The sequence below is a fragment of the Oncorhynchus mykiss genome, chromosome 28 (genome assembly GCF_057628025.1).
Source record: "Oncorhynchus mykiss isolate SJ-2025 chromosome 28, ASM5762802v1, whole genome shotgun sequence".
Classification (NCBI taxonomy): domain Eukaryota; kingdom Metazoa; phylum Chordata; class Actinopteri; order Salmoniformes; family Salmonidae; genus Oncorhynchus; species Oncorhynchus mykiss.
Window position 1 is genome coordinate 15,059,242 of NC_143049.1, and position 12,815 is coordinate 15,072,056.

General features: G+C 41.5%; 1 protein-coding gene across 23 annotated transcripts in view; it reads right to left on the reverse strand.

Annotated features, from left to right (window-relative positions):
• Nucleotides 1-491: 491 nt before the first annotated feature.
• Nucleotides 492-12,815, reverse strand: part of LOC110508603 (dystrobrevin alpha) — a 35,647-nt gene continuing 23,323 nt past the window's right edge. For 13 of the 23 annotated variants that reach the window (XM_090225476.1, XM_090225470.1, XM_090225472.1 and 10 more), the window contains 10 exons: nt 12,580-12,680; nt 9,733-9,846; nt 8,222-8,318; nt 7,060-7,080; nt 6,225-6,384; nt 6,016-6,105; nt 5,840-5,924; nt 3,967-4,096; nt 3,809-3,847; nt 492-3,705 (listed from right to left, as the gene is read on the reverse strand). In XM_090225476.1, coding sequence (XP_090081602.1) covers nt 3,830-3,847; nt 3,967-4,096; nt 5,840-5,924; nt 6,016-6,105; nt 6,225-6,384; nt 7,060-7,080; nt 8,222-8,318; nt 9,733-9,846; nt 12,580-12,680 — 816 coding nt within the window. In that variant the 3' untranslated portion in view covers nt 492-3,705; nt 3,809-3,829. The remainder of the gene's footprint in view (nt 3,706-3,808; nt 3,848-3,966; nt 4,097-5,839; nt 5,925-6,015; nt 6,106-6,224; nt 6,385-7,059; nt 7,081-8,221; nt 8,319-9,732; nt 9,847-12,579; nt 12,681-12,815) is intronic. The other 10 variants (XM_090225478.1, XM_090225474.1, XM_090225468.1 and 7 more) reach the window with 1 other exon arrangement.

A 12,815-nucleotide genomic window follows, 5' to 3' on the forward strand; every position in this document is an offset into this window, starting at 1 on the left:
TCTACTGTGTTATTGACTTGTTTATTATTTACTCCATGTGTAACTCTGTGTTGTTGTCTGTTCACACTGCTATGCTTTATCTTGGCCAGGTCGCAGTTGTAAATGAGAACTTGTTCTCAACTAGCCTACCTGGTTAAATAAAGGTGAAATAAAAATAAAAGCCAAGAGATACACACCTACTGTATGTGGGCAGTTATTCAAAAGTATGAGTGCAATGATCTCATCTAGCAATGGTTGTCTGCTTTTTTTATTCTAGCTGGGATGGTATGTGATGAATTAGATGCAGTGAGCTGTCAGCAGTGAACTAGTATCAGACAATAAATGTGGAGCAGTTAACCATGCCTATGGGAATTCATAGTGCTAGCCCAGAATCCAAACTGATGTGCTCCATTTCACCATTGTTTCAGTTGATTCCAGGCTATGCAGTGCCAGGTGCCTTTCATAAGTGATGGAAAAAAAGAAGCAAGAAAGAGCTCATAGAGACAACATTCTCATGTTGTGTCAATTCTTTATTATGCATCATCACCAACATGCAAAATCACTGATATGAACTAGCTCGAAAATCATACTACATATATTTCACACATTTATGATTTCAAATTGGCTTGCACCACTTATTTAAAAGTGACTGGGTAACATTTTACACACACAGATCTCAGGTATCAAGAGTGTGACTGTGAGCGTCTTTGAGTGTATGTTTGAGAGAGATTTGTGTGTGAGTGAGCAGAAAAATGCGAATAATTTGGTCAGAACATTTAAATGACAAAGCAACTTCAAAATCTATGGTAAGACAGTAGATATTGATTCTGAAACATGGGAAACAAACAATGTTCTCCATTCTTGCAAGTGTAAACCTTTGAAACTGAAGTGCTATGAACAATGTTTCCATTCTATTCTTCTTTAAGGTATTGTACTTCCTACTCCAATTTCATGTCTGTCATCACATCTTTAAATCTCAAGCAGGTATTAGTAAAATAAACTCAACTATAACTCTTCATCAACATATAGCTATTAGTTAATGAAATCCCTCAGTAGACAATATCACTTTCCAGCATCAGATTTATAAAAAGTTCAGCTTGTTCTTCCTATACGGTCTCATTCGCTTAGTATCACCTACAGGCGCAATACACCAGGTGGAATTCAGTTAAATATGCAATGTGGCAAACACAAAATGCAGAAGACATAAATAACATTGTCCTTCTGCCACAAAGTTCTTACCTAATATACAGTGCCTTGCGAAAGTATTCGGCCCCCTTGAACTTTGCGACCTTTTGCCACATTTCAGGCTTCAAACATAAAGATATAAAACTGTATTTTTTTGTGAAGAATCAACAACAAGTGGGACACAATCATGAAGTGGAACGACATTTATTGGATATTTCAAACTTTTTTAACAAATCAAAAACTGAAAAATTGGGCGTGCAAAATTATTCAGCCCCCTTAAGTTAATACTTTGTAGCGCCACCTTTTGCTGCGATTACAGCTGTAAGTCGCTTGGGGTATGTCTCTATCAGTTTTGCACATCGAGAGACTGAAATTTTTTCCCATTCCTCCTTGCAAAACAGCTCGAGCTCAGTGAGGTTGGATGGAGAGCATTTGTGAACAGCAGTTTTCAGTTCTTTCCACAGATTCTCGATTGGATTCAGGTCTGGACTTTGACTTGGCCATTCTAACACCTGGATATGTTTATTTTTGAACCATTCCATTGTAGATTTTGCTTTATGTTTTGGATCATTGTCTTGTTGGAAGACAAATCTCCGTCCCAGTCTCAGGTCTTTTGCAGACTCCCATCAGGTTTTCTTCCAGAATGGTCCTGTATTTGGCTCCATCCATCTTCCCATCAATTTTAACCATCTTCCCTGTCCCTGCTGAAGAAAAGCAGGCCCAAACCATGATGCTGCCACCACCATGTTTGACAGTGGGGATGGTGTGTTCAGCTGTGTTGCTTTTACGCCAAACATAACGTTTTGCATTGTTGCCAAAAAGTTCAATTTTGGTTTCATCTGACCAGAGCACCTTCTTCCACATGTTTGGTGTGTCTCCCAGGTGGCTTGTGGCAAACTTTAAACAACACTTTTTATGGATATCTTTAAGAAATGGCTTTCTTCTTGCCACTCTTCCATAAAGGCCAGATTTGTGCAATATACGACTGATTGTTGTCCTATGGACAGAGTCTCCCACCTCAGCTGTAGATCTCTGCAGTTCATCCAGAGTGATCATGGGCCTCTTGGCTGCATCTCTGATCAGTCTTCTCCTTGTATGAGCTGAAAGTTTAGAGGGACGGCCAGGTCTTGGTAGATTTGCAGTGGTCTGATACTCCTTCCATTTCAATATTATCGCTTGCACAGTGCTCCTTGGGATGTTTAAAGCTTGGGAAATCTTTTTGTATCCAAATCCGGCTTTAAACTTCTTCACAACAGTATCTCGGACCTGCCTGGTGTGTTCCTTGTTCTTCATGATGCTCTCTGCGCTTTTAACGGACCTCTGAGACTATCACAGTGCAGGTGCATTTATACGGAGACTTGATTACACACAGGTGGATTGTATTTATCATCATTAGTCATTTAGGTCAACATTGGATCATTCAGAGATCCTCACTGAACTTCTGGAGAGAGTTTGCTGCACTGAAAGTAAAGGGGCTGAATAATTTTGCACGCCCCATTTTTCAGTTTTTGATTTGTTAAAAAAGTTTGAAATATCCAATAAATGTCGTTCCACTTCATGATTGTGTCCCACTTGTTGTTGATTCTTCACAAAAAAATACAGTTTTATATCTTTATGTTTGAAGCCTGAAATGTGGCAAAAGGTCGCAAAGTTCAAGGGGGCCGAATACTTTCGCAAGGCACTGTAGCTAGTACTATTTAACTACTATATGTATGGGTGAATTAAACAATGTGATTTTGACAGTGATGAACATTTGCATTTTAACAGTGGCAGAAACAATGTTAGCTACATGTTGCATTGAAGGTTTGTCTGTACCCCATCCAAAGGTGAGCTAGGCTAATCAGCTAAGGCAGTGCACACAATATGAGATATGTCAAAAGAAATACATTCTCTGACAAGCCACTCTTTCAAATGGTTAAAAGCAAAAGATAAAAGGTCAAACAACACATACAAAAGCCAAACAACACCAGTAGTTAAAAATCCTTGGACTGGTAGGCCAACCTGGTCATAGCGGTCAGACGTACTATAGCTAACCTCTAGGTTATAGACAGTTGTGCCTCAGTTTACACATACACCAGGTTAATATTTGGATTCAAAAGCAATCTCACTGAAACACAACTGCCTGGTTTGCCCACCATACACCTACAACATATACTTGCACAATTCTTTAACAGCTCTTACCTAAACATAATATGATTAAAAATCAACAAATACTTCCCAATAAAGTTACTTGATTTTATGGCACCGGTGGTATAATAGACAGCTCTGTTGTTATATGATCTCTCCATATCGGTTCACAGTATTCACTTAAATATGCTGTTGGTTTTAAAAATAGATCTTTACATAATATAACTATGTACTCTATTGTTGGATTTAGCAGTGTCATAACTTTGATCCTTCCTTCCTGTCACTTTTTCTTCAGCTTGACTTGGAGATCATGCATGCCTGCGGACCATCATCTCCTCATAAGCCTCTCAGTGCCTTCTCTTCTCATCCATCTTCCAGTGTTTTTCTACTTTTGTTGCTTCGCATATTGTTTACCTGTTCAGAGGATAGGGAGTTAAATACTGAGTTGGCATATAGTGTAGTGAGAAATTGTGAGAAGATGTAGAAGACCACAGAGAAATGAATTAGGCTACTTTACCACAAAACTGGTTCAGCATGGTCATTGCTGCAATGTCACCTGTATAGCACCAGGAACATAGCCAAGACGAAGAGAGAAGATTTCAAATAATAATATAAGGAATATGTTTTGTAATGCACCATTTCCCCTCGTTTTAAATATATTTAACCATAGCTCACCATGCGGGTTTTCTCTTGCTCCTGTCTGTGTTTTAGTAGTTCCTCCATCTTCAGCTCATCCTCCAGCACCTGAACCAGGTCGTTCTCATAGCACTCCTCCTCAACTCCACCAGTGTTCCTGCCACCAACACTATGGAGGTAAATCCAACATTACCATACTAAAATCTACTGTATATGATTGTGCAGCCTTTATAGATTCCTAGATTCCTAGATCTGCTCCAGTGCTTGACGTGGACTGAAATAGGTGCCAGTACTCATTTTGGGTGCCGGTACCATTTATATTCAGGTGCAGAAACCCCTCAATACTTTTGAGCTAATATTCTATATGAGTTGCAAGAACTTAGTTCCGGTGAGCTTCTGCCCAAGTCAAGTACTGATCCACATACTGCATACTGCATCAAATCAAACTTTATTTGTCACATACAACAAGTGTAGACCTTACCGTGAAATGCTTACTTACAAGCCCTTAACCAACAGTGTAGTTCAAGAAGAGTTAAGAAAATATTTAACAAATAAACTCAAGTAAAAAATGTAAAATAATAAAAAGTAACACAATAAGATAACAATAATGATGCTATATACAGGGAGTACCGGTACGAGTCAGTGTGCGGGAGTACAGGTTAGTTGAGGTAATTTGTACATGTAGGCAGGGATGAAGTGACTATGCATAGATAATAAGCAGCGAGTAGCAGCAGTGTACAAAACATATGGAAGGGGGTGGGGGTCAATGTAATAGTCCGGTGGACATTTGAGAAATTGTTCAGCAGTCTTATGGCTTCGGGGTAGAAACTGTTAAGGAGCCTTTTCGTCCTAGACTTGGCGCTCCGGTACTGCTTGCCGTGAGGTAGCAGAGAAAACAGTCTATGACTTGGGCGACTGAAGTCTCTGACAATTTTATGGGCTTTCCTCCGACACCGCCTAGTATATTGGTCCTGGATTGCAGGAAGCTTGGCCTCTGAAGCGCCTTACGGTCAGACGCCGAGCAGTTGCCATACCAGGCAGTGATGCAACTGGTCAGGATGCTCTCGATGGTGCAGCTGTAGAACGTTTTGAGGATCTGGGGACCCCTGCCAAATCTTTTCAGTCTCCTGAGGGGGAAAGGGTTTTGTCGTGCCCTCAGTCGTGCCCTCACGACTGTCTTGGTGTGTTTGGACCATGATAGTTTGTTGGTGATGTGGACACCAAGGAACTTGAAACTCTCGACCCACTCCCCTACAGCCCCGTTGGCCCCGTTGATGTTAATGAGGGCCTGTTCGGCCTGCCTTTTCCTGTAGTCCACGATCAGCTACTTTGTCTTGCTCACATTGAGCTGTAGTCAATGAACAGCATTCTCACATAAGTGTTCCTTTTGTACAGGTGGGAAAGGACAGTGTGGAGTGCGATTGTGCCATTGTTCAGCCACGACTTGGTGAAACATAAGACATTACAGTTCTTATTAATGTCCCGTTGGTAGGATAGTCGCAATCGTAGGTCATCAATTTTATTTTCCAATGATAGCATGTTAGGAAGTAGAATGGATCGCTTGTCTACGGATTCACAGAAGGCAGCACGATCTGCGTCCTCTTTTACTCTGTCTTTTCTTCACGCAAATGACCGGGATCTGGGCCTGTTCCCGGGAGAGCAGTATATCCTTCTCGTCAGACTCGTTAAAGGAAAAAGCTTCTTCAAGTTCGTGGTGTGTAATCGCTGTTCTGATGTCCAGAAGTTATTGCTGGTCATAATAGACGGTAGCAGCAACATTATGTACAAAATAAGTAAAAAAATAAGTTACAAACAATACAAAAATCTAACAAAATAGCACAATTGGTTATGAGCATGTAAAACGTCAGCCATCCTTTTCGGCGACATCTATACAATGGCATACTGTATTTACCGTGGTTTAGTGGTCATCTGTGCTAGAAGATCAGAAGTGGGAGAGGAGACCAGTTCCATGTTGCTCTCTGTCTCACTTCCAGCCTCTGACGGAGACAACACAGTGTTAAACTGTTGAAATGATGAGCAAAGTATACTTTCAAAAGTCAGATAGAAACAGTGAGACTATAGTATCACCTGAATTGAGCTCTTTAACCAATGAAGACATGGTGTTGGTGATGGAGTCAGCAGCAACAAGAAGGTCATTTCTCAAGTTTCTCCTGGGGCCTGGAGATAGAACAGAGCCTCTGTGAAGACTGTGGCTCTCCAGAACCAGAGTAGGCCAATCCACTCTCATCTGTAAAGTTGTGTATGTGTGTGTGTGAATACATGCATGTGTGTATTACCCTGAGCAAAGGCCTCCTGCACGTCTCCTCCCACACCCATGAGTGAGTCCTGAGGGGTGTGAGTGGGTGTGGTGCCGGCAGACTCTGACTGGGTTGGCATGGGGATGGGCCGGCTGACTGCGTGGCTGGGGGATGAGCGGGGGGAGCCAGGCCCTTGAGTCTGAAACAGGAAGTAGGGGTTTTAGTGTGACTCTAGGTGTCCCTTCCTGTCACTGTTTCAGTAGTAGTAGTAGTAGTAGTACACCAGTGCAGTAACAACCAGTGATTATCTTGATTAACATTGATCTATCTAATGTTGGTGGAGCTATTTTTATACTGAATGTTTCTGTTATGAATCTCTATAGGTCTGTATGGGGAAATTAAAGTGGGGATTGTAGCTTTGGTCAAGAAAAGCTCAAGGTCCTACTCATCATCACTGCTTAAAACCTCCAATAAATATGTTATCATACCCATATGTCAATTACAATGTTATAAGACCCAGTAATGGAGCAAAAAATCCTCAAGTTCAGACCAGCTGTGCTGAAAAAGCTGTTATGCATATAAAATCATAGTTAAAAAATACATCAAAAAATGGTGAGCAACAAACATTGCACACATGCCATAATGAATTGTAAGTTCATTTAGTAGCAATTTTCATGAAATCAAAATGATCTAAACATTTAACATGCTGTTAGTTCAACTGACTGCTGCATTTTCATTTCCAATGAGAGCTGATCACATATTGTCAGCAAAACCACAAACAAACACAATATAATCACATTCATTTGTCCTCAAGTCTCTTCACATCTCTTTGAAAGAAGCATTAGTTATTTTTAGGTTTTACAGACAGACTTACAGCTTGCTTCCTTTCCTCCTCCTGTTAAGAAAAAATGTTATTTATTTACTGTCCCAAAAAACACACAATAGCATAATCATTCAATGAAGACAATTTCTTTCACATGTAAAAACCTATTGGGATTTTCTGCCTAGGCCTAAAGCAAGTCTGATGCTAGCATGCTAATGCTAGGTAGGGCTAACTAGAATTGCATTGATCCTTTCAGTTGAGTAATTAGATTGATAGCCTTACCACTTAATCCAGTAGAGTAAGCAGTTTATGTCAGAATTCTATCCATTATTGTTGCGACTGACTCCGGCTGAATATTATCCTATATACTGTTTTATTATGTGAAAGTGATGTTGGTTGTATATTGTCAGTGGTCATAATCCTATGATCAAAACAATGTCCTTGGGTAGACAGACCAGAAGAAGGTCTGTTAAAGCGTATATCTCGATATCTTGACATGGAAGAAATTGGGGAACACAAAGTAATTTTTGATAAAGACAGAGTTATGGGCTATGGTCAGAGGATGAGAAGGGAAGACCTGTCAAGACCAGAGCAACACCTCAGGATTTACTAACACCAGGGAAATTCCGCAGTGAAAGTTGAAGTGCGCCCTCTAGTGGGCAAATAATGAAATGTGCGTTCTATTTTCTCTCCTCCCCAGTCCATCCTGGATTTAGCTGGAGGGATATTTGTGGGCAAAAATGCGTGATATTGCAGCGGCAATTCTGATATTTAGCATGGTAATATGCAATGATTTTGTCCAATTTGTCGCAAAAAATGCGCTGACGAAGGAACGTTTGTTGACGTTTGACTTGATTGAAGCATATTGGCCCAGCGTCGTTAGGGTTTGGCCGGGGTAGGCCGTCATTGTAAATAAGAATTTGTTCTTAACTGATTTTCCAAGTTAAATAAAGGTGAAAAAATAATAATATTTTTTTTAAAAACGTGGTAAATGTTCGCTGATTGGTTGAATTTGCGAGCCCTCTTTTTGTACTGCGCTGCAGGGTCAGTTTTATGCAGAAATAGTGCGGTGTTTGGTACAATTTTCAAGCCCTCGCAAATACTTTTGCAAAAATGTTGCGATCACAGAATCGCGAATTCTGGAGGGGACTTAGTAGACCTATATTATAGTAGAAATTAAACTGTATGGCATGCATAGTGCGTTCTTACGCACCTTCAGCAGCAGCATCAGCTGCTCCAGCTGTACCATGAGTTCCCTGCGACTCTCCTGCAGAGCAGACATCCTCTGCTCCAGCTCATCTTTGCGTTGCCTGGTTGAGGAAAAACAACCATAATATATATATATATATATATTATATTTATATATATATACACACACACTACATGACCAAAAGTATGTGGACACCTGCTCATCGGACATGTCACTCCAAAATCATGGGCATTAATATCGAGTTGGTCCCCCGTTTGCTGCTATAACAGCCTCCACTCTTCTGGGAAGGATTTCCACTAGATGTTGGAACATTTAGCTACAAGAACATTAGTGAGGTCTGGCACGGATGTTGGGTGATTAGTCCTGGCTCGCAATCAGCGTTCCAATTCATCCGAAAGCTGTTCGATGGGTTTGAGGTCAGGGCTCTCTGCAGTCCAGTCAAGTTCTTCCACACCGATCTCAACAAACCCTTTCTAAATGGACCTCATTTTGTGCACAGGGGCATTGTCATGCAGAAACAGGAAAGGACCTTCCCCAAACTGTTGCCACAAAGTTGGAAGCACAGAATCGTCTAGAATGTCATTGTATGCTTTAGCGTTAAGATTTCCCTTCACTGGAACTGAGGGGCCTAGCCCGAACCATGAAAAACAGCCCCAGACCAAAAAGTGCTCTTCACTGAAGAGTTTTGTCTCACCAGGGGTGATGGTCGGATTCACGTTTATCGTTGAAGGAATGAGCGTTACACCAAGGCCTGTACTCTGGAGCGGGGTCGATTTGGAGGTGGAGGGTCCATCATGGTCTTGGGCGGTGTGTCACAGCATCATCGGACTGAGCTTGTTGTCATTGCAGGCAATCTCAACATTGTGCGTTACAGGGAAGACATCCTCCTCCCTCATGTGGTACCCTTCCTGCAGGCTCATCCTGACATGAACCTCCAGCATGACAATGCCACCAGCCATACTGCTCGCTCTGTGCGTGATTTCCTGCAAGACAGGAATGTCAGTGTTCTGCCATGGCCAGCAAAGAGCCCGGATCTCAATCCCATTGAGCACGTCTGGGGCCTGTTGGATCGGAGTGTAAGGACTAGGGCTATTCCCCCCCAGAAATGTTTGGGAACTTGCAGGTAACTTTGTGGAAGAGTGGGGTAACATCTCACAGCAAGAACTGGCAAATCTGGTGCAGTCCATGAGGAGGAGATGCACTGCAGTACTTAATGCAGCTGGTGGCCACACCAGATACTGACTGTTACTTTTGATTTTGACACCCCCTTTGTTCAGGGATACATTATTCCATTTCTGTTAGTCACATGTCTGTGGAACTTGTTCAGTTTATGTCTCAGTTGTTGAATCTTATTACGTTCATACAAATATGGACACATGTTAAGTTTGCTGAAAATAAACGCATTTGACAGTGAGAGGACATTTCTTTTTTTATTGAGTTTATATGCACACATTTAAATGTCCCTTTACATGGTCAGGAATGATTTTTTTTAAAGAAACTTGATATGGGTCTACCTGAGAAGACGTAGCTCGGCCAGCAGAGTGGGGTTCTGTTGGGCGGTGCCCGTTGGCGGCTGGGAGGCCTGCTCGTGCTGCACTCGCAGGCGCTGGATCTCTTGCAAGATCTCTCTGTGACACACACGTACACACATGCCAGTTGAAGCTAGTATATCACATATGTAAACTTTTTGAAGTATAACTGAACAAAAATATAAACGCAACATGTAAAGTGTTGGTCCCATGTTTCCTGAGCTGAATTACAAGATCCAAGAAATGTTCCATAAGCACAAAAAGCTTAATTAACTCAAATGTTGTGCACACATTTGTTTACATCCCTGTTAGTGAATTCTCATTTGCCAATATAATCCATCCACCTGACAGGTGTGGCATATCAAGAAGCTGATTAAACAGCATGATCATTACACTGGTACACCTTGTGGTGGGGACAATAAAAGGACACTCTAAAATGTGCAGATTTGTCACACAACACAATGCCACAGATGTCTCAGGTTTTGAGGGAGTGTGCAATTGGCATGCTGACTGCAAGAATGTCCACCAGAATTGTTGCAAGATAATTTACCATAAGCCGTCGAAACTGAGGAGGAGTCTTTCTGTCTGTAATAAAGCCCTTTTGTGAGCAAAAATTCTGATTGTCTGCCCCTAGCTCCCCAGTGGGTGGGCTTGGCTCCAAGCCCACCCATGGCTGCGCCCGTGCCCAGTCATGTGAAATCCATAGAATAGTGCCTAATTTATTTATTTAAATTGACTGATTTCCTTCAACGAACTGTAACTCAGTAAAATCGTTGAAATTGTTGAATGTTGCATTTTTATTTTTGTTCAGTATAGTTTTGTTTTGTGCATTTCAGATGGTGTGTTTTGGCTTACAGGTGGGGTCTAGGGACGGCAGGTAACCTAGTGGTTAGAGTGTTGGCCCAGTAACCAAAAGGTTGCTTGTTTGAATCCTCTAGCTGACAAGGTGAAAAATCTGTTGATGTGCCCTTGAGCACGGGACTTAACCCTAATTGCCCCAGGGTTGCTGTTGATAATGGCTGACCCTGGCCGTGAACCACTTTAGGGGGAGTTGGGATATGCAAAAAAACAGATTTCCAGTTCACACATGCATATAATATACAAACTTGTACATACATGTGTGAAATAGGACATTTTCTAAGCACCAAATTATTATTATTATTATTAACAGCTAGCTTGACTACATTAAGTCTACCACAACCACATCAAGTAATTTGACTTGCTGTCAAATTGTTCTGGTACTACCATGAAAACAGGGCTACAGCCAAGGGCTGTCACTAGGGTTGGGAAGTATACCATATATACCGTATTCCTCAGTATTTTGAAATGCTCATGGTATGATTTTCAATACCGTAGGAAAAAATGTGTTGTTTTGTTTTTGAATACATTTTCAAATGTGTACTTTTTAAATAAATACCTGCAGTCAACTTGTGCATTAAATAGATGAAGCAAATCGCATTTTTCATTTTACCTGTTAGATCATGTTTTATCGTGAAGCTTACCGGTAGTTCACCAAAACAGCTGTTGAGCCAGTCACGTGTGGTTGTTAACAAAGAAGCAGAACAGAGTCATATTCCCCTGCAGCGCAAGTTAGTGAGGTGATCAAGTTAAACTTGTATGAAATTGACTGTTTTGTCAGCTATATATCTTAACACTATTAAGTTACCAAATAAATTCTATCCAGCTGCGTACTTGGTTTTCTAACTTGCTAGCCAAGGGGCTGATGTTACCTTGCAAGATCAAGCTTCTTAAATCTTGGTAATAGTAGAGACAATCCCCTCCTAGCTTGACATCCCTGCCGTCTTGTATTTGTTTTGTGTGTGCAGCAAAATGTGAGTAAGTAGCCTTTTCAGAATCTTGAATACATTTATGAGCTCGTTAGCATTTACCTAGCATCCACTATATACTTAGTACTTGTTAGCATCTGGTTAGCTTTTTGGTTACGGAATTCTTGGGGTCTTTTTCCCCATGCGCCCGACCTGTCACAGGAGTCGCTAGAGCACGATGGGACAAGGCCAAACCCACCCCTAACCCGGACAACGCTTGGCCAATTGTGCGTTGCCTCACGGGTCTCCCAGTCATGGCCGCCTGCAACACAGCACGGTGTCGAACCAGGATCTGTGGTGATGCAGTGCCTTAGACCGCATGCGCCATTCGGGAGGGGAGGCCCATTGGGGACTTTTTTTAACATTGACATTTTTTTTTGGGATCACCGGTAATACCGTATACCCGGGATGGCACAGGCACGGTATGAACGTGTATAATCGTGTAACCGACAATTATGGACAATAACTGTGAAAAAACAACAACGTCACAATCGTAATAATAATTTTAAAAGAAGGGGAGTTCAACTTTATATTCAAGTAGATATAGTTCACCCAATAGCAGTTTAATTTGTACAAGTGGGTAAAGTTTGGTGCAGTTCTGCTCATTTTACGAGCAGAACGGCATGGTCGGGAGGATATGCTTCATTTCCAAAAGTTCCAAGCGGTCAAAACCATTCATAAAGCTGTGTTGTTGCATTTTTTTAGTGTTGTAGCTAATTTTGAAAAATGCATTAGAGGTTCAAAACACTTTACAACAAAAATTACAATTATGATAATAACCGTGGCTATTTGCATGACAATTGACTGTTACCCAAAATTCCATAATTGTCACAGCCCTACTACAGCCTATTAGAATAACTTGCGACCACAGCTTGTGTGAGAAGCACATTGGGTAGAACATTAAGTAAGCTATCACCATTCTTGTAATTTGGCACGATTGGCAGGTTTGTAAAAAAAGAGGCGAACAGAGAGAGAAAAGCGAATTCAGAGGGAATCCATCCCTGACCTGTTTTTGCTCTCCAGCTCGGCAATAAGCTGCCTCTGCTGCTTGTTGGCGTCCAGAGTGAAAGAGATGTCGTTGGGGACCCTCTGCTGCTGGGCTTGTTGCTGTAAAACACAGAGGCACATGACATGATCATGACATTACCATAACACACATGACATTATCTATTGTACTGAGGTTAATCCTGCTGATGTCATTTCCTTATTCAAAGCTACTCATAAACCACCTCATACGCTTAG